The 21,626-nt window shown below is 36.2% G+C and overlaps 2 protein-coding genes across 4 annotated transcripts in view; one reads left to right on the top strand and one right to left on the bottom strand.

The window, feature by feature from the left end:
* LOC149828010 (calcium-dependent protein kinase 20-like) overlaps positions 1-8,444 on the top strand; it is a 37,644-nt gene extending 29,200 nt beyond the window's left edge. For both annotated transcript variants that reach the window (XM_090019796.1, XM_090019797.1), the window contains 2 exons: positions 7,491-7,721; positions 8,010-8,444. In XM_090019796.1, coding sequence (XP_089875922.1) covers positions 7,491-7,721; positions 8,010-8,165 — 387 coding nt within the window. In that variant the 3' untranslated portion in view covers positions 8,166-8,444. The remainder of the gene's footprint in view (positions 1-7,490; positions 7,722-8,009) is intronic.
* Positions 8,445-9,508: 1,064 nt separating this feature from the next.
* On the bottom strand, positions 9,509-21,238 carry LOC149828009 (uncharacterized). Of its 2 annotated transcripts, none has more exons than XM_090018318.1 (3): positions 21,218-21,238; positions 17,625-17,711; positions 9,509-10,601 (listed from the first exon to the last, which is right to left on the bottom strand). In XM_090018318.1, the coding sequence occupies exons 2-3, from the start codon at positions 17,679-17,681 to the stop codon at positions 9,861-9,863; spliced, it is 798 nt and encodes a 265-aa protein (XP_089874444.1). In that variant the 5' UTR covers positions 17,682-17,711; positions 21,218-21,238; the 3' UTR covers positions 9,509-9,860. The 2 variants fall into 2 exon arrangements, with proteins under 2 accessions (XP_089874444.1, XP_089874443.1); XM_090018317.1 differs by lacking the exon at positions 21,218-21,238 and adding an exon at positions 20,789-20,995.
* Between the last annotated feature and the right edge of the window lie 388 nt (positions 21,239-21,626).

Here is a 21,626-nt window from a genome sequence, read left to right as displayed (position 1 = left end):
GTTTGAGGGGGGGGTGTTAAAATATATGTATCAATATATATATATATATATATATATATATATATATATATATATATATATATATATATATATATATATTTCTTCAAATACACCATAATACCCGATAGGGGTATTATGGTCATTTCATACAGTACCCGATAGGGGTACTTGTTTTTCTTCCTTTTTTATTTTTTGTATTTATTTTATTTTTATTTTTTATTTTTTTAATTCCATTAAGCCACTTAAGGGGCCCACCATAGAGTCATTGGGGCCTCCAAGGACTCCATGGGAGCCCCCTTTTTGGCTCTCCTTTTGAGGCCATGTGGCCTCCCTTCCCCTCATTTCTTTTGTATAAATAGGGGTGAACCCCTTTGTATTTTCTTCATGCTTGAGAGCTCTCTCTCTCTTTCAATAAAGAGGCTTTTATATTTTTGCCTATCACAAGGCTTGTGTATGTGTTGTCCCTTAGTGGACTCGACTATTGTCTCTTTTGTTTGTACACTGTAGGACATTGCATGTGCTTATAGCAGCACTCTTTATATTTTCGCATATCTCATTACAGAGAATATATGTCAAATGATTTCAAAAGTTATTTGGAAAATTATGGGATTTTGTATCAGAGATCTTGTGTAAATATGCCTCAACAAAATGGTTTGGCCGAAATGAAACACACATATAGTAGAAACCACTAGAACCTTGCTTGTTTCTAAACATGTTTCAAAACATTTTTTGGGCTGATGGTGCCCTTACTTCAGTATACCTTATAAACATACTTTCTTCAACCAAACTTTAAAATATTTTTCCTTATGCAAAACTTTATAAAACTACCTCTGATTATTTCGGACTAAGGACTTTTGGAAGTAAATGTTTTGTTTTTACAAATAAAAATGACACTTTTACCAATAGCCATTCCTTGTGTTTTCTTGGTTACGGAGAAAGCCAAAAAAGATTTAGATATGATTTTAAACATGATAAACTCTATATATCAAGGAATGATACCTTTATAGAGCAAGAAAGTTTCTTTGAGTCGAATGTGCTTATTAAAAAAATGATGATTTCTCTTTTCTTGAATTATTTCCCAAATGTAATGATGTGTTAAACAAAAATAATGTTAATGAAGAACCTCAATCTAACGTCTAAATGTGGTGAGTCTAATGACATTGATGGTTAACCTCTAGTTATCCAGTACAGAAGAACTGATGATAAACATCCAAATGCCTTAGAACAATATTCTAGCATAGAAAATCAAGAATTATGCACTCTTAGAAAATCTGAAAGGACACATAGGTGATAGAACCCAACTCCTCAGGGATCGTTTCTATTGGATCTGACACGCAAAACCGAATGCGAGGTCGCACGCCTAGGAAACAACACCGCAGTAGAGGTGGGAAGTTGAAGGGTGTGTTTGGCTAGGCATGCGAACACACTGGAGCATGCAAAAAGTCGAGCGTTGGAGATGGCACACGGATCAAGGGAGAGGGTTGTATCCCAAGGCAGGGGATACGATCACGTTAACCGTGAAGGAGAGAGGGGCGAGTCCAAGCAGTGATGTGGCCAAGGGAGGACGACTGTGCGTGTCTCAGGGCTGGGACACGTCTAGGGGGAACATCTGCATGGGTGTGAAGATCAACAACTCACCGGGTGTACATGTGGATTGAGGCAGAAGCAAGGGCGCGACTGAAAGAGAGAAATCTGTTCCGACTAGCTGGCGATGGATGAGAGATTGAGGGAGCATAATCTTTCCCTCATGAAGCACTCACACACAAGAACCAAAATAAAACTTAGAGGTTGAATTCAATAAATCTCATTGAAAATAATAGAGAATGTACATGCCTATTTATAGAACAAAAAGGGAAAATGGGAGAGCTAATCTAGACGAGTTAGTGTTAATCTACACTTTTACAATCCCACCCTAGATGGGACTCTAGGGTGGGGGGGGGGGGGGGGGAGGGGCATCCCACCCTAGAGAGAGTCCCGAGGTAAGTGGGACTCTCTATCTTTTTGTGCAATCTCAGTTGGGCAAGACTCCAACTGGGTGGATCTGGCGGGTCGGACCTGAGGTGCCCGTGTGGTCCCTAACAATAGGCCTCCAAATATATTTGTATCCTATGAAAAATTTACTCCTTAATATAAAGCTTATTTAGCCAAGATATTTTCTTATTTTGAACTCTCATTATACAACCAAGCCAAGAATTATCCAGAATGGATGAGTGCTATGAATGACGAAATAAAAGCCTTAGAAAAGTCTAAAACCTGGGATATAAAAAGTCTTCCTCATGCAAAAAAGACAATAGTTTGTAGATGGGTAAGAGTGGTGAAAATTTAGAGAGACATAAGGCTAGATTAGTGGTTAAGGGTTATTCCTAAAAGTATGAAATAGATTATGATGAAACTTTTGCCCTAGTAACTAGGATGACTTCCGTTATAACTCTTATAGTTGTAGCTACCATTAGACATTGACCTATTTATCAAATAGATGTCAAGAATGCCTTCCTCAATGGTGAATTGAAGGAAGAAGTTTATGTGTAATGAAATATGCGAAAATACAAACAAAGGCCTCTAAGAGTTTACATGATCATAAACGTAAAGTGCACATGCACATATACAAGTCCAACTAAGCGACAATAAAAGAACATAAGGCACTACACAAGCACTGGGTGCATACAAGACATTAAGGAATTAAAAAGAACACAATAATATAAAAAATATACATTTTATTGAGTATGAATGCTTAAGTGAAGCATTGGAGAATGAAGGGGGACAAAGCTCCTATTTATACACAAAGGCAGTCTCGATCAGGATTACCGGAAGCGCCTAGCTAAAAGGGGAAGCGCGAAACGTCGCGCTTCCGAAGCGTGGGGGGAAGCGCGCTTCCCAAAAATGGGGGACGCGTTTCCCTTTAATGGGGGACGCGCTTCCCATCACGCTTCCCCCCACGCTTCCCCCTCGCTTCCCCCTCGCTTCCCCTGTTTTTTTCAATTTTTTTGTATTTTTTATTTTTATTTTTTTCGCTTCCCCTCGCTTCCGAGACGCTTCCTAGGTCGCTTCCGAAACGCTTCCTAGGTCGCTTTCGAGACACTTCCCGAATCGGTCCTAAGTGGTCCCACGCTTCCCCGCTTCCTAAAATTTTGAAAGTGCCTCGCTTCTCGCTCCCGCTTCCCGTATCGCTTCCCGCTCCCGCTTCCTCAACTGGCAACCATGGTCTCGATAGAGGTGTTGGCTGTTCCAACAACTCTATTGACTAGTAAAAAAAGAACCCAACTTTATTTGGTATTTGACCAATTAGTCCCTATAAAAACAAAAAAGGATAAAAAAAAATAAAGTAAAAGTACTAATGTGCCCCTAATCGGCACTTCCTATTACAATACTTGTAAAATGACAAAAATACCCCTAGAGGGTATTACCTATTATATATATATACAACTTAACACTTCCCTCAAACTTATGGAGTGAGATACCGAAAGTTTGGAAATACAAAAAAAAGAATCAATGGGAAGGATTCTAGCCTTTAAGTGTCTTTAGTGAAAATCTCCATCTTTATGACGCATTAGAGAATTTTGCAAATACAAGTCTTCATTGGTGATCATCCCCAAACGCCTTTATCTGTTATCTTCATCTTCATGGTATGATGCATTGAAGATATTCCTTTCTCAATCCATTGCATCTTTAAGAACCTATAAAGAGAACAAAACAAAGGTTCCAACTACATAAAAAAAAGATATTCTAACGAAGTAGTTATAAGGTTTTAAAAGTAACAATAATTTTAAGATTTTTAGAAACATTAGTAATAATTCAAGCAAGATAAGAGGAGCATACCTCAAAGATAAATTTTTATGAACTCAACATTAGACAATCATAAGCCCAAAATCAACTTATTTTTCGAGAAAACATAAATATTGATCACAAGCGGATTTAATTACTAAAGAACATATAAATTATCAAAAAGAGATAAACAATCATACATTAATAACATCCCAAATTTTAGAAAATCACTTCAAATAAAACAAATCATAAACAACATGCATCTAAAGTATAACAATTAAAAAAAAAAGAACCCTCAAGAAAAGAGGAGTTAATTAAATTTATGCATACAATAATGTGATCAATATAATCAATACAAAACATGTATATGAAATTAAAATATATTTAATGCACGTAATAATGAATGAGAGCAATATCACAAATCACAACCCATTATGATTCACTCACACAACCTAGAATAGGTTTAAGCACAAAGGACCAAATAACAATCTTATATATATATATATATATATATATATATATATATATATATATATATATATATATATATATATATATATATATATATATATAATGCACATAAGATGCACAAAATTTTATCAATAAACATTTTTTCATATAAGAAAAAGAGATAGAAAAAAAGGTTTAGAAATTTCATGAAGAGATTCTTTAAAAATCCCACATAATAAAATGAATAATATTTACAAATCTCAACAATAGTTCGACCACCAGAAGCAATTACCTCACTAGACCTTCAAACTTCAAAATTCAAGTGTATCATGCTTTATGTAGCGCCAAAATTTCAGTTGGCTGACTTTTTTACGAAAATTCTTCTCTCTGGTTTCATTTTTTGCTAGACAAACTTTCAGTGATTACATCGTAAGTTTGAGGGGGAGTGTTAAATATATATATATATATAGTTTTATGTATGTACATATATTAATATATATATTTCTTGATGTAATAAGTAAAACCCATTAGGAGTATTCTAGTCATTTCACCTTATTTAGTTAGTTGTGTTCATTAGGGGCACTTTAGGGTTTTCTTTTTTTGTATTTTATTCATTTTATCAAGGGCATTATAGGCCTTATAATGCCCTTGAAATAGAGCTGTTGGCAATGCTTCCAACGGTTATATTTCTAACCATTGGGATCACTCCCAATGACTCTTGTTGCTCCTTTTTGTATATAAATAAGGGATGAATCCCCTTGTATATTAAGCTTGTTTTCAGGCTCTCTCAATAAATCTTATATATTTTTTATGCTTTCTTTCTTTCCCATAAGTGTCATTGTGGCTGATTGTATCTTGACCTATAAGTGGTCTCCATTTGTGTGTGTGTTGTACTTGCCCATAAGAGGCATTTGTTTGTGATCTTTGTATCTCATTATAGGTCATTAGTTATATCAGTCTCATCATAATGCAAACTCTAGCTATATCAGTCCTATTTTAATGCAAACTCTTGTACCTCTTTCTTATAAATAGAAATATAAGGATGTCTCCTCATGTATGAAAACAAAGGAGTAACGTCCCATATTTTCTCTACTATTCTCTACCAAGTTCCTCAAGGGTTGAGCCTCCACCAAATTTGACATGGTGTTCATACTTCTGCTCTTTTGCTAAAATCTCTTTCTCATGCTTTTTACTATGTTTTATTCTTAGCAAGGTTGTAAGTATCGTATCGTAACCCGCATTCGTCGGGCCAAAAGTAAGATACATATTATATCGTATAATAAAAAAACATAAATTTCACTAAAAAATTCTTTAACAATCTAAAAAAATCTAAAAAGCAAAAAAAATCATATAATACAAGAACATAATTTATTTATGTAATCAGATTAATTAAACATTGATAGGGTCTTAAAAATTAAACAACCATGCATTTGGTTGTGCAACAGCCACATATCTAATCACCACAAATACAATAAGTTAAGACAATAATGATACATTCAAAAGCCAAAAAAATCATAACTTATTGCAAAAGTTAAAGATATATTTTTTAGTTCATGATAAGGGGAAAGACATCAAGCTAGAGTTCAGAAACAAATAATAAAAGTCATCTTCAGTGTCAAACTTCAACTCAATTATTTTCTTCGTTTATTGCATTGTTCAATGGTTTGAGATGATGATAGGTCATCTTCTGAATCATGGACCACCTCTGGCAATTTCTCTTTCGCAATTGTTGCATATACTCATGCCTTTATTTTATCATCTTCTATAAGACTAGTAAGAAGCTCAATACGACAGGAGAAATGCTATGTGTATATAATTTCACGGTGGAGTTGCTATACCCCACAATATGACATTTAAATCTATACAATCCTTCATGCATTATAAAGCCACAAAAGTTACACTTCACTATTTCTTTCAAACACATCTGCAAGTCAACTGGTGTACAATATTTTAATGCTAGATCCTTTGAGAGGTATCCTTTTAAGACATCCACCCTCCATCGACCTCCTAAAGCACAGACTACTAAATCTAATCGCTACAAAAATATAAAACAATGCTCAATAACACACTTAGGGACAAATTTTAAGTTCTAAGGGCACAACAAATGAAATTAAAGGTAAAAAAAACTAAAAGTAAAGTAATATCTTCAAAAAAAATGAAAAAAGAAAGGAACTTACCTTCCTTCAATTTTAATCATACACAAATGAAACAAATAACGAGGATTTTTTACCTTATCTCACTTGAGTGAAAATTGGGTAAAAATGCACTCTTGAGCAAACCACAAAAGTCCTCTTCCTTGCGCACGGATCGGCCCCCAAATCGCACTTACAACTCCTAGGGTGCGGGAATACCCCTCTCATGGCCTCTACATAATTGAGAGAATTGGCCCTCAAGAGGTATTTAAAACCCAAAAAGAAAAAATTACAATTCGTCCCTTTTTAAAGTACGCCGAAGGTGTACAGTATGATGCGCCTCATATCGTACAATACGGTATGATATGGTCATGTATCATACAATACATACGATATAAATACAATACACACTCATCTCATGATACGAGTACGCATAATATCATTTTTTTGTATAGTAATGATACATATCGTATTGTATCGTACGATACGGTATGGTACGATACATACAACCTTGGTTCTTAGTGCACATTGATGTATCTTTTGGTATGTCTTCCTCATGAGACCTCGTCTGACTATTTTATGACTATCAGGCTCTGTATTTGATAACTAAATGTTGCATCGTTATGGAGTCTGAAATTCAGGATTTGGCACTTAATGTATCTGGACTTTGGAGGAACTTGGAATCCAGGGATCTCTTAACTGATCCCTTATGTGCCCTAGCCAATCACATGACAGCATTTTAAATGGCACCTACATTCTGTTGCTTTGGGAGCCATGAAATGCTGTCATGTGGTTGGTGGGGGCGCATAAAGGATCAGTTAAGAGACCTCTGGATCCCTGCTACTTTTGTAGGTGTATTGCTTTGTCATGCTATATTAATAGAGTGGATAGTGCATAATATTTTTTAATGCTTTTCTTCATTTTTCTTTTATCATTATCAGAAAAGAATGATTGATCTGTCCAGCACAGAATTTCTCTAGCCTTAAAGATTTGACATGACATTTATTATGAAGGGATCAGTTTCCTTTTGCATTAGTGACTAGTTTTATGAACATTTTAGTTGCTCAAAGTAGAAATAATTGGCTGCCATGCATTTTTTTCTTCTTAATGTGCTCATCCATGATGGTGCTTATGTTCTGAATACAGGCTGATGCTGATGGTAATGACACACTGGATTATGGAGAATTTGTTGCTCTCTCCATTCACTTGAAAAAGATCGGGAATGATGAGCATCTGCACAAAGCTTTTGCATATTTTGACCGGAACCAAAGTGGATACATAGAGATCGAGGAGCTCAGATATGCCTTGGCAGATGACTTGTGTTCAGACAATGATGAAGTCATCAATTCGATAGTTAGAGATGTTGACACTGACAAGGTTAGTTATATTCATATTGTAAAATTATGGTCTTAGTTGGCTCGGAATATGAAGATTATCATAACTCTGGTAGTCACAGATACGACTTGTAATTCATGGACCTAAGATATTAGTATTGACAAACTAGCTGAGCGAGTCGCTGAAAAGACTTGGTCATTAACTGATTCAATCTGAGATAAAATTTGAGTCACCAAGTCATTGGTTGATCAACCGGGTCATGTTTCTAGGTTGTTCAGGATACTGATCCCACTCCTCTATTATCCATTACTGACATAGCATCTTATACAGGATGGACGCATAAGCTATGAGGAGTTTGCCACAATGATGAAGGCTGGAACTGATTGGAGGAAGGCATCAAGACAGTATTCGCGCGAACGTTTTACAAGCCTGAGCTTGAAGCTGCTTAAGGATGGATCTTTGCACCTGACGAATGAGGGGAGATGATAATTCTGTGGCAAAGCAACTGCTGTTTTTTTGTCCAAGTTCACTAATTCTTTCCTTTTTATTTTTGTTCTTTTGGACTCGGTGGGTAAGGGGAAAGGGTCAGGGCCATGTATTCTTGTCAATGCAAAACTACTGTTGGTTGTACTTCAAGAAAGATCGTTTACTTGGATGAGCAAGACATAGTCAAGTAGATGTGATGTGTTTGTGTAAATATATCTGTGATCAACTATGTGAATATTATTTCAAGGTCGCTAAATGCTCTAATCTCAGACAGTATAACCATGTGTCTTTCATGTTTTTGGTCATCCTTGAAATTCTTCCTATTCGGCTGCACTCAACTGCAGCTTTGTGTGTTGCATGGGTGAACTTAGTAAGCCCCTCAAATTGTAGCAATTACCTCCAGTAAGTTTCTAGCTTTCCCTACCCTGGGTTGGTTTGCAAACAGGTATAATAGCGATTTACCCAATTGTCCTGGATAGGGTACACCAACTTTTATTAATGGGACTTTCAGATATCTGAGGACATTTGTAAATGGCCTTTATGATTTGTCACTTTTTTAATGCAAGGAATTTTGTTAAGGTGAGCTGTATCTTAAACACATTAGAACGTCTTGCCATTACCAGCTGATGAAGACTACCTTGGTGATTAAATTGATTCTTCCTGGGCCGGTACCAGAGCTGTCAATGGGGACAAACTGTAAATTCATTGGCGGTATATCTATGCTGGTTTACTGATCCTTGAGGATGATATAACCAATCTGTGCTCCAAAAAATACGGGGCTTTTGCTTTCAAACTTATTGGTCAAATTGGGCTATGTACCTTGTCAGTTTTATGTGGTGTATAGTACCCATATTTTCTGGAGAAATTTTTGCCCTTGAAAAGACTTTTCATATAGCATGGGTAGACAAGGTAATTTGGGATGTGCTACATTCTCTTTGTATAATTATAAGGTCTGATAAATCCTTTTAAACAAGTGATCTGCAGTAAAGCCGAGCATAACAGCATCATCAAACCTTATCCCAACTACATGGGAATCGGCTTTGTGAGACTCTCCGTTCCTATGTACAGCTTTAGATATAAATGTCACACACACACACAAGCACATCTACACAGGCGCACACATAAACACACACACACACACACACAGGCTTGTTAAATCTTTTTGTTTTGAAAAGAAAATCAGCACTCAATTTTTACAGTTGAAATGATAAAGCTAAATTTTTGATCTATAACATAACGAGGCCTAAATCCTACAAGTGATGGTTGCCTTTGAAATACAAGCCGCTTAATTGGAAGAGAGAGAGAGAGAGAGAGAGAGAGAGAGAGAGAGAGAGAGAGAGAGATTTCTTGTTGCACAGCTGTATAAGTTTTTCATTGAGCACTTTTGAACCGTTCCAACATGATCTTGATTCCGATATATCAATTGACAGTTAAAAGGCACAAAAGCCAAAAACAAAGCACAAGATGGTGTGGAAAATAATGTCCATGATCCAAAAGACCGCCGGAAATAATAGAACTTTCCAATAAAATTTATTCCCTTAACAGAATATACAAGACTAGAAGACCAGGCTGTCATTTTCCATCAACTTGAATCCACAATATGCTAACTCATCTAGACAAGAATAATGAGTTCCCCTTTCAAGGACAATTTAAAATAAGAAAATTACACGAAGAGGCCATGAATTTCTTCCAAAATCAGTACTCATTAAAGTGTATTGCACCAGCTTTCCAGACAATGTAAGTGGTAGCAAACATCACAGTGCTGATGAATACAAAGGAGAAAATAATGACGAAGAGATCGCTACCTCCAGGAAAATCAAATGTTAGGCCTTGCTTCGGCAATCCTCGCTTGCTATCATCAAACAGATTTGTTGGAGCTTGAGGCAAACCTGATCTCGATTTCCCTTTATTACTGTCCCTCAATGCATCCAACACTTTTCTCCCCATCTCTGGTTTTGGGGTCCGAGGAGTGTCTATGAATCTGGACAGAACACGTGCAGCTCTTAGCTTTTCACGTGCAGTCATAGGTGACCTCTTTGGTGTTGATTGCATAGTTGAAGCAATTTTTTGGTCCCTATCTTGAACAAAGCCCATCTGCAATCTGTCACTGGTGTCCTGAAGCCTAGATGCACCTTCATCTGTACCAGTCTTGTAGGCATGTGAATCCCAAGCAGCAGAATTGAAGGATTTTGATTTGGTGGTAGAATCATCATCAATAGGGGAACTAGAAACCGCTTCAGACTCCTTGCTGGATGAGCCTGTAGTGACTATATTATCATCGGGTGATGAGTGAAAGTAAACATTTCTCAGCTCCTTTGCAAAACGATAGGTCTCCATTGAAAGTGGAGCAAAGAATTCTTTATGACGATGATGCTTCTCCCAAGTATAAGAATACTTGCCCATCTTACATTTTTTGCCATTGTCTTGGAGTTTCAACTGCATGATAAAAACTATTGCCAGGTGAAAACTCATAACTTTGGGTCAAAATATCAACTGGATAGGAAGATAAAAGCAATAAGAACATTGAAGGCCATATTCTAACAAAATGATGGGAAAACAAAAGGAAACACTGTTTTAACTGCATAAAGGAAAACACTAAAAGCTTCCATTTATCCATTGCAGCAGTGTTCATGATCAACGTGTATACAAGATTGAAGAAGTTTCTAAGAAAAACACACCAAACAAACTGCACATCAGATGACCCTAAAAAATGCGAACTATTGAACTTTAAAGTAAAATTTTCTCAACTATCAACCGATGGTTCAGTTTTGAGTCAGTCAACAAAGAAGCAGCGAGCTTCAGCTATATACATAGCATGACAATCATGATATGTGAAGACCATAATTTACATAAGCTTGCAGTTTGCACCACCCTTTCGGCAGTTTTGACATTAAAACCTTGTGCTATACATCTTTGGCAACTAGCAAAATATCAGCAAGTATCAAATTTACTCTCTTTTTGTCAGCAAGCTAGAAATATATAACATGACCGGGATCATGATTTTCTTTATGGCATTACTTCATATTGCACATTTGCATTTATTGAGAGAATAATTGCACATTTCATCATATAAGTGACTCACATGAAACAGTTCATACTCTTAGTTACTATCATGCTTACAAAGGCAAGTAGGAAGCAGTAAAATAAGCTACGCATAAAGGCAAATACAAAATCAAGACAGGAAAATGAATGAGCCTACAAGGAAAAGCTTTGGATCTGACAGGAACTTGGTTATGCAATTTGTTGGTTACAAATTTCATCTTCCTTCGTCTTTCAGGCATGGACATGTCATTGATACTTCACTTAGTCTCACACTATCTACCTTTATCTTAGGAGAGCTGCGGCAATTGGATTTTCCAATATTCTCATTGATGGAAAGCTGTTGCAAACGAGTTGGACATTTTGGGGACAACCAAGGAACCTTAACACATATTATCATGATCAACCCTTTGGATAGGAGTGATGATTACAAAAATGAGACAAGATGCAACTGGTCTTGAAATATGTAAAGCCCTACTTGTACCCAGACAACATATTAAAGAGATAGGAGCTCATCACCAAGAGGTGTTTGCTCAGCTGCAATTGCATCAACTTGCACAGTCTTGATAAATGATTTGGGACACCACTCTTAGGATCCAACGAGTGGCTCAGTAATGTAACTGCTACATGTTTTGCCTAAAATTCATCTGATTTTGTAATAATTGTTCATGCAAATGAAATATGTTGCTATCATTCTCTATTGCATATAGCCAAATATGAGTACATTTTCATAACAGGATATAATGCATAACCTCTTAAGCAAGAAGAAACATAAGAACTCACAAATCAGCTATCTAAGAGTTCTAATAAATATGTTTAAGTGTGAGTGTCACCAGGTAGAAAACCTAAATTCCAAATTTACCAACATATTTTCCAAAAATCTATATCAAAATTGTATTAGAAACCTAAGTTTCTTATTTTAATCATAAAATGAGAATGATTCTAAGGAACAAATTGTTTGGTTGTGAAAAAGTAGCTTAATATATTATGTAATTCTCTTTGAAGTTTCAATAGAGAAAGATGTAATGAAAAGAGGCGGAAGCACCAATAGAGCAAAAGGGTCACTCCTTAAGAGTGACTACTAGAGTCAAGAACACAAACACCGAATGTGCACACACAAAACTCTCAAATATAGAAAATGACTAAAAGTCATAAGTTGGATTTATTGAAGAAAAGAAGAGAAGGGTGTAAAAACCCATACATTTAAGAGGGGAAGACCTCCTCTATTTATAGAGGAGGGAAGCACTAAAAGGAACCACAAGGGGGGCTCCCTTGTAGTCCTTGGGAGCCCCAACGGTCAGAAATCTGACCGTTGGAGCCCCAACGACTACAAGTGTGGGGCCCCCTTGTGATCATTACAAAAAAGGAAAAATAAAGAAAAAAGAAAAAGGAAAAAGGGAAAAAGAGAAAAAAGAAAAAAGAAAAAGATACATATGTGGTTTTACAAGAATACCCCTATCGGGTATTTATCTAAATGAGAAATAGTATATATATACATATATGTATATATATATATATATACTTATATATATACGGATGTATATATATATATATATATATATATATATATATATATATATATATATATATATATATATTTTAACACGCCCCCTCAAACTTTACGGGGAGAAGACCGAAAGTTTGCTAAGGAGGAACATAAATCGTGGAGTTGGAAGCGCTTTGGTGAAGAAGTCAGCCAGTTGATATTCTGAAGTAACATATGGTAATGAGATAGTCCCTCTGAGATATTCGTCTCGAACATAATGGCAATCCATCTCGATATGCTTTGTCCGTTCATGAAAGGTGTGATTGCTGGCAATGTATATCGCACTTTTGTTATCACAGCAGAGCTTGGTAGGAGTGAAAATGAGGACGCCCATGTCAGCAAGGAGACTTCTGAGCCATACGATTTCCATAGTTGTCATCGCCATAGCCCGATACTCAGCTTCAGTAGATGATAAGGAGACTTTCTGTTGCTTCTTGCATCTCCACGAGATGAGAGATTCACCTAAAAAGATACAAAGACCCGTAATTGAGATACGATCATTGAGATTGCCTCCCCAGTCAGCATCAGTAAAAGCAGTCAATTCAAGAGATGAGGAAGAGGATAAGAAGAGTCCCTTTGAGATGGTATTTTTGATATATCGCACAATTCTCATTACGGCCGCCATATGAACCGTGGTAGGTGCGTGCTGGAACTGGCTTGCTGCATGAACCGCATGAGCTATGTCAGGACGGGTGATGGATAGATAAGTGAGGGATCCAATTAATTGACGGTAGGGAGTTGGATCTTCAAGAAGAACACCATCTTCAAGTCTAAGTTTTGCATTGATAACTTCGGGAGTCTCAACTTTCTTTTCATCAGATATTCCTGATTTGGTACAAATTTCAGCAGCTAACTTCATCTGAGATAAGATGTATCCACGTTCGCAATAAGCCACTTCAATACCTAAAAAATATCGCAAATAACCAAGGTCAGACATATCAAAGGTATCTTTTAGCATAGACTTAATATCATTTACTCCCTTTTTGTCATTCCCAGTGATGATCATATCATCAACATACAGCAGAAGCATAATAATGGAGTCACCTGTTCTTTTCACAAAAAGAGCAGTGTCAGTATAACAAGAAGAAAATCCTAAATTTATTAATACGTTACTAAACCTATCATACCAAGCTTTAGGTGCTTGCTTAAGACCATATAAAGCCTTTTTTAATTTCAAAATTTTTCCATTTAAATCCATACCTGGAGGTGGTTCCATATACACTTCTTCATTTAAATTACCATTCAAAAAGGCATTTTTAACATCAAGTTAAAAAATTGGCCATTTTTTAACTGCGGCTATAGCAATAAGAGCTCGAACACTAGTCATTCGAGCAACGGGGGCAAAGGTTTCATCATAATCTACCCCATACTCTTGGGCATATCCTTTGGCTACCAACCTAGCCTTATACCTTTCCAATGAACCATCACTCTTAGTTTTTACTTTAAAAACCCATCTACATCCGATGGGTTTCTTGCCATTGGGAGGATCAATGATTTCCCAAGTTTGTGCCTTTTTAAGAGCATTAAGTTCAAGTTGCATAGCTTCATTCCAATGAGCATATTGCTTAGCATCATTGTAATGAGATGGTTCATGAAAAGAGTGAAGAGCAAGAAGGCATGCTCGAAAGTTAGGCGAAAAAGAATCATAAGAAACAAATCTATTTGGTATTTTGGAAATCCGATTTGATCTTCTTTGAGAAGTCTCTTCGGTGAACTCATTTTGGGAAAATTTTTCAAGGGCACAAGGAGGATTCCTTTCATTCCTTCTAGAGTAGACTTGAATTTGTCTTGAAACATTTTCTTCAAAGTTTTGATCATCATTTGGATGTTCAACAAGATCTTCACTAAGAGATTCATTAGAATCAATATGATCATCTATGATGTTTTCTTTAGGCAATAAGTCAAATAAGAATGAATAATCAATATTTTCATTCGGTTGGTGCGAAAAACCACTTTCCTCTTCAAGGAATGTGACATCTTTAGAGATATAAAGCTTATTTTTAAGTATGTCAAAACATCTATACCCTTTTTGTTTTTCGCCATATCCCAAAAAAATACATTCAATAGCCCTAGGGGAAAGTTTATCATTCTTGTGAGTTAAAACAAAACATTTACATCAAAAAATTCTTAGTCTTTTGTAATCGGGAGACATATTGTAAAGTTTTTCAAATGGAGAAAGATTTTTTAAAGAGGACGAAGGGGTTCTATTGATAAGATATGTAGAGGTTAGAACCGCTTCGGCCCAAAAGGATTTTGGAATGTTTTTTGAGATTAATAACATTCTTGTAGTCTCTATTATGTGCCTATGCTTTCTTTCCGCAAGTCCATTTTGTTGTGTAGTGTTGGGACAAGAACGTTGGTGGAAAATTCCATTTTCTTTTAAATAGTTTTGAAAATCATTGGACATATATTCGCCTCCCGAATCGGATCTAAGAATAGATAAATTTCCCAAAAATTGGCTTTTGACCATTGCATGAAATTCTTTAAAGAAGGAGAAAACTTCGGATTTGCGGCTTAGGAAGTAAATCCACGTGAATCGAGTAAAATCATCAATAAATACCACATAATACGAAAAACCTCCTTTAGACAAAATAGGGGAAGGTCCCCACACATCGGAATGAATAAGTTCAAATGGCCGAGTGGTAAAGTAACTTCTTTGTGGAAATGGAATAGTTTTAGATTTCCCAAAAATGCAATCTTTACAAGTCATGTGATTGTCTTTACAAGTATTGTTCAAAAACGGAAAAAGAGACATTTTTACAAAATTTGGATGGCCAAGTCTCTAATGTCATATTCCAATACTTTTGTCTTTTACAAGATTGCATGATGCCTTAGATGAGAGAGTCAAAAAATCCATAAAGTAGAGGTCACCCCTTCTATGGCCTTGCCCAATCAGCTTCCCTGACTGGAGATCCTGCACGGTGCAATCCTTAGGTGAGAAAGAGACTTGGCATCCATGATCGGTGATTTGAGATACGGAAAAAAGATTTAAATTTATTTTAGGAATGATTCTTACTTTAGGAACAAAGAAGTTTTTGAAATCAAGAGATCCAATACTTTCAATTTTTAGTGATGTACCATCGGCCGTTGAAACACAAGAAGATATAGGTTCGGAAAAAATATTTGAAAGAGAATTTTTATGAGATGTCATATGAAAAGAAGCACCGGAGTCTAGTATCCACATACCTGGAGGAGATGAAGAGTAGGCAATGGCGGCCCCGGATGTTGAAGGAGAAGTCTTGAGAAGATGTTGAAGAACTTCGGAGATGTGATTTAGAGTTTCTTTGATATCTCCTTCTTTGGTACTTTCTTCCTTCTTTGGAGAAGTTTCCCCAACCACGGCAACTTTTCCTTTGAGTTTTGGACAAGCCGGTCTAATGTGACCCGGTTCATTACAATAATGGCATATTATTCCCCTTCTAGGACCATTGATATTTTTGTTAAAGTGGGGAGGTCTATATGCTTTAACATTTGATCCGGGCCTATTAACGGCCAAAACCTCATCATTCCTAATGCTCAAGCCAAGTCGAGTTTCTTCTTGACATACTTCGGCAAGAGCATCTTCAATAGGTAGGGCTTTGCTTCTATGGAGAAAAGATGCCCTAACTTGTTCAAATTCCGGGCGAAGTCCATGAAGGAATTGAAAAAAGTGCTCCTTTTCAATTTGTTCCCTTCTTAGTTCAATATCTTGTGGAGCAACCCATTTGGGCTCAAGAAGGGCAAGCTCATCCCAAAGAGGGGTTAGAGAGCTAAAATAGTCTCGAACACTCATATCCATTTGTTTAGTAGAACGGATTTTTTCTTGACAAAAGAATTGCCGAGCAAGATCCTTTTGGGTATACATACCCTTAAGAAAAAACCAAGCCTCATTGGCCCTTCTAAACTTGGCAATATTAGCACAATTTTTGAGATCTACATTGTTCATAAACCATGCCAAAATTTTGGCATGGTTACTTTCCCAATCCTCGATTTTGGATTGATGTTCATTAATGGCTTTGATGCGCTCATCGCCATCTAAAGCCTTTTTAACTTCATTTTCAATTTTGGTAAGAACAAGAGAGGGTTCGGGATTAGTTCCCATAACAAAGCCCCAAAGTTTCTTACCTCTTAGAAGATTTTCCATAGCGGAGGCCCACATGAGATAATTGGACCCATTTAGCTTGAAAGAAAGCTCCACTTTAGAGTCACGTTCCATTGGTACCAAATTTTCTTCCTTTCTTCAAAACTTTGAGAGGCACGCTTTCCAAGATGACAAAAGAATACCCCAATCACCAACCGAGCTTTGATACCATGTAATGAAAAGAGGCGGAAGCACCAATAGAGCAAAAGGGTCACTCCTTAAGAGTGACTACTAGAGTCAAGAACACAAACACCGAATGTGCACACACAAAACTCTCAAATATAGAAAATGACTAAAAGTCATAAGTTGGATTTATTGAAGAAAAGAAGAGAAGGGTGTAAAAACCCATACATTTAAGAGGGGAAGACCTCCTCTATTTATAGAGGAGGGAAGCACTAAAAGGAACCACAAGGGGGGCTCCCTTGTAGTCGTTGGGAGCCCCAACTGTCAGAAATCTGACCGTTGGAGCCCCAACGACTACAAGTGTGGGGCCCCCTTGTGGTCATTACAAAAAAGGAAAAATAAAGAAAAAAGAAAAAGGAAAAAGGGAAAAAGAGAAAAAATAAAAAAGAAAAAGATACATATGTGGTTTTACAAGAATACCCCTATCGAGTATTTATCTAAATGAGAAATAGTATATATATACATATATGTATATATATATATATATACTTATATATATACGGATGTATATATATATAAGTATATATATATATATATATATATTTTAACAAAAGAAGCATAAAAGGATTACCATGAAACTCAGGGCTGAATAGGGAATGAGAATCATTTTAGTTGTACAGCGAAACATATAATTTGATGCCTTAGAAGATCCTCAATCCTGCCATCGGACATTCAACAGTCATTGAACACAAACATTGTCAAATCAATCGAACAGTTATCTTTAGTTATGCAGAGTGGTACTTGACATTCACATAATAAATTTTGAAACACAAACCAAGAAAGAAACAAAAAATCTATAAGCCTCATCATTAAGTAGCTTAATATTCTTGACTACCTGAAAATAAAACCTAATTTAGTTATGCAAATTTTAGTGATTAGTGGTCCAACAAAGATAATGAGCAAGAAATGGCAGTGAGATTAGAAAATAATATTGATTTCTTTTTTTCACTTGTATCATATGCATTTCGGGCAACACATGCATAGATGGTAGAAGAATGAGAGAATCTATATTCATCTAAATCCAAGAAAAAGGATCAATCTGAAACAATACTTGGAATTCATGCTCATTCATATCCTAAACATTCTGAAACTTTTGTTGCTTCATACATTGCTTGAAGTGGTAAGACGAGGACATTCAGATCGTATAGAGACACCAATATAGGAGAAGAAGAGGTCTGACCCAAATTTGAAGGATGCTACAACACAGTTTTTTTTTAACGAACAAAAGTTCATGTACCCCAAATAAAATTTTACCTCTGAAATAATATGATAAAACTAAAATCATATTAATATCAATTCATAGCTAAATGACTAATGCCATAGTTATTCAAAAGAGTGTGCCTCATACTTTAGAACTGATGAAATAAACCACAACATGATATAATTATATATGAACGGGTTCCATGTTTGTGAAAATTATGATCAAGAAGATAATCCATGTGCCACACACCTCAATACTTTTATTTGAAATTATATGCAACACTCAGTTTCCAAGTTAGTGAACCCGTGCAAACAAGTGTCACTAATTATCCATTATAGATAACAAATACAGACAAAGCTTTCAATCTGCTTCTTTCAGAATGATGGAGTAACAAGAAATAAAGAACTTAGAAATTTGCATGTCTTAGTCTACGTTTATAATATTACCGAACCTTGTTTCTCTTATCTCAATTTTTTAACAAAAAGCCGATTTATATTTTTGAACCAAACAACCCAAACTCTACTGATTATAGATTGTTACATGTACACTTCATTTAGCATGCATTTCCAGTGCTAAGATGACACAACACTGATGCAGACACCAGATTCGCCATAACTAGACACTTGATAAACATAGTCAAACCTGTGCTTAACATGGTCAACATTGTGTCTCTAACAAAAATTATCCTTGTTCATTATATTGGTTCGTTATTTTGTAGTGCCTTGCTTTCAAAGAATCTGCCATTGATCATGTATATTTTCATTTGTAAGTTAGTTTGCAATATTGTTAAAGAATTTGCACATGTACAGTCATATGGCTCCATCCATGTGTTTTGTTTTCATGGAACTCCTGAATCTTATCAAGCATGTCTACACATTGTGGTTCATACACATACCTTTGTAGGATTGCGAAATGAACTTAACTGTGCTCACCTTGGGATTGGTTTGCTTATTAAACAATCTGAGCTCTACCCCAGTTTGAGGCTCATTTAGTTAAATGAGCCTAGCTCGAGCCTGAGCTTAGGCTTATTTCAGATAATTTTTTTCTTCCAACCATATACATATAACATGTTTAAAATATTTTATTTGATGCATACATTGCAAAAGAATAACAAAAGGTGTTTCGCTAACAGTTAGGCGTCTCCACTCTTAAGTGGGTTCAACTCCAGTCCCCTTTTATATTCCTTTAACCTTTTAAAAAAATAATATATTATTAAACTTAAATTCGCTTAAGGGAAGCAACTGAGCTTGAACTCGCTCAAGCTCAACTAAGGGGCGCTTGAATGATAGTGTTCAAGCTTGAACTTGGTTCAGGCTGCACAGAACCAAGCTCAAACAGCCCAGGATTGGGCTGGCCCAGCTCATGGGCAGCCTTATATCTGTGTCATGTGACGTAGATTAAACAATCCATAAGTTCAAACTTCAAAAATTGACAGCACTTATGACCCTCAATGTCAAAAAAGGATTATCCACAATATATCTCAGTCAACCAGTAAACTTCTACCCACAAATGAGTTTTCTGCCTAGGGGATCTTCCTTTCTCTTTCTCTTCTTCAGTTAGGTGGTCATCCAGGTATCGGTTGGGGGCAACATGGCTATTCTGGTCTGTTACTTGATTCATGATCCTTGCAACTAATCCCTGATGTGTTGGGACCTTCACCATGGTGCTCTTCAGCAACTTCTACGTAGCCCCCCTACAACCCACCCCCCACCCCCACTCCCCACCCCCACCCCCCACTTCCATGGAGCCTTTCTTCTACACCTTTCTTTGAAAAGGTGGTTTTGTAAGAAAGCTTTTCCAATATAGTTAGATTGGAAGCTATCTCCATTCTAACTGTGGCAAAGTTTGTCTTTCTCATGATAGATAGGCTATAAGGCATACATTCAATGGTTAATTTACATATAGGGGCCAAATCTATGGTTGAAGCTGCCTTAAGTTTTAAATATTTAAGATGAACGCCCCTTTCAGAAATTGCTCAGGTAACCGGCCGAGTTACTCTTTTTTACAGTAACCAAGCTCTAGTTAACTCTTGAAAATGACAGTTTTAATCCTTTCTTTTCTAAAATGGTGCTATTCTCTCTCTCTCTCTCTCTCTCTCTCTATATATATATATATATATATATATATATATATACATTTTTTATAACAATAGGCAAGTTCCATTTCACTTGTTTGAGAATCTGAGATTCTCAACTAAGAAGAGAAATTCAAAAAGTCAAAGGTTTGATTCAGGGCTGAACGAAATCTATAAGCCCATTCAGTTCAAGTGAATTTAAGATGATTAACCCAGTCAATATGTTCATTCAGTTCAGGGCTGAACCCAACACAATCAGGTGAAATATAGAGGGTAGTAGAAGCCTCCTCTCCATCTGCTGAATCCCAAAAGGTTTAAAATGAAGAACTAAATAGTCTGAAACAAAAGACCTACCCATTAAAGTCACCCAAACTCTTTTCCTTGAAATCACATTTGTTTAACTTTTTAAACTGTTATCTCAAACTGAAAAACACAAGCAGTGGGGAACGATGGTATCTACCCAGTTGGCAAGAGCATCCAAATCTGGACTATGTGATGGGCCCTTCACATGCATACCCAGATTGAAAAACCAGACCAAGAAACTGTTTCTAATGGTAATAGAAAAGGAAAGTATTTATTATTCCGCCAACCAACACGAAGTGTCCCAACCATCATTTAGCACTTTCTTCCACCGCGGAATCTAAAAAAAGAAAGATGCCACACAATAAAATAAGCAAAAACGAAGATAAGGGAAAAAAAAGTCCACAGCAAAATTTCATGGAGATCCACAAAAGGGTATTCTTCCATTTACAACAAAAAAAAGGAAAAAAAAACAACACAAGAAGGAAATCATCGATTGCAGGCATGCAAAGCACACATCAGAAAAATCACCGAAAGGAAAACATTTTGTCACTAAGAGAGAGCATTGAAAAGAAATGGGGAGTATTACCTTTTGAGTTTATCTTCTTAGTTGAGGAGGAGCATTTGAGAAAAGCGATGAAACATAAAACAGAGAGAGAGAAGGAGGGGTGGGGCCAAATAAACAAATTTATGAGGATGAAAATGTAAATTCACACTAGTTTCATCTTTGGCGTGGAGGGGGAGTAACCTTGGCGGCTGACCAATCAATTTCAGAATTGGTGATGCTTTTATCTTAAATATTTTAACCCTGAGGCAGCTAAACATAAATTCATCAAAAGTGAGGCACCTATATATAAATTAACTAAAACAAATTATATTGAGTCATTATGTTGCCAGGCCCAATTCAAATTGCTGATACATGGATCAACATTTTTACGATAAAAAAAAAAGATTGTCCCAAAAATCCCATCTTAATCTCAACTTTGTTTCTTTTCTTC

This window comes from Nuphar pumila, chromosome 10 (assembly GCF_984573655.1).
Source record: "Nuphar pumila chromosome 10, dmNupPumi1.hap1.1, whole genome shotgun sequence".
Lineage (NCBI taxonomy): Eukaryota > Viridiplantae > Streptophyta > Magnoliopsida > Nymphaeales > Nymphaeaceae > Nuphar > Nuphar pumila.
The sequence above is the reverse complement of the archived record's forward strand: the minus strand, read 5'-3'. Positions and strand labels throughout refer to the sequence as shown.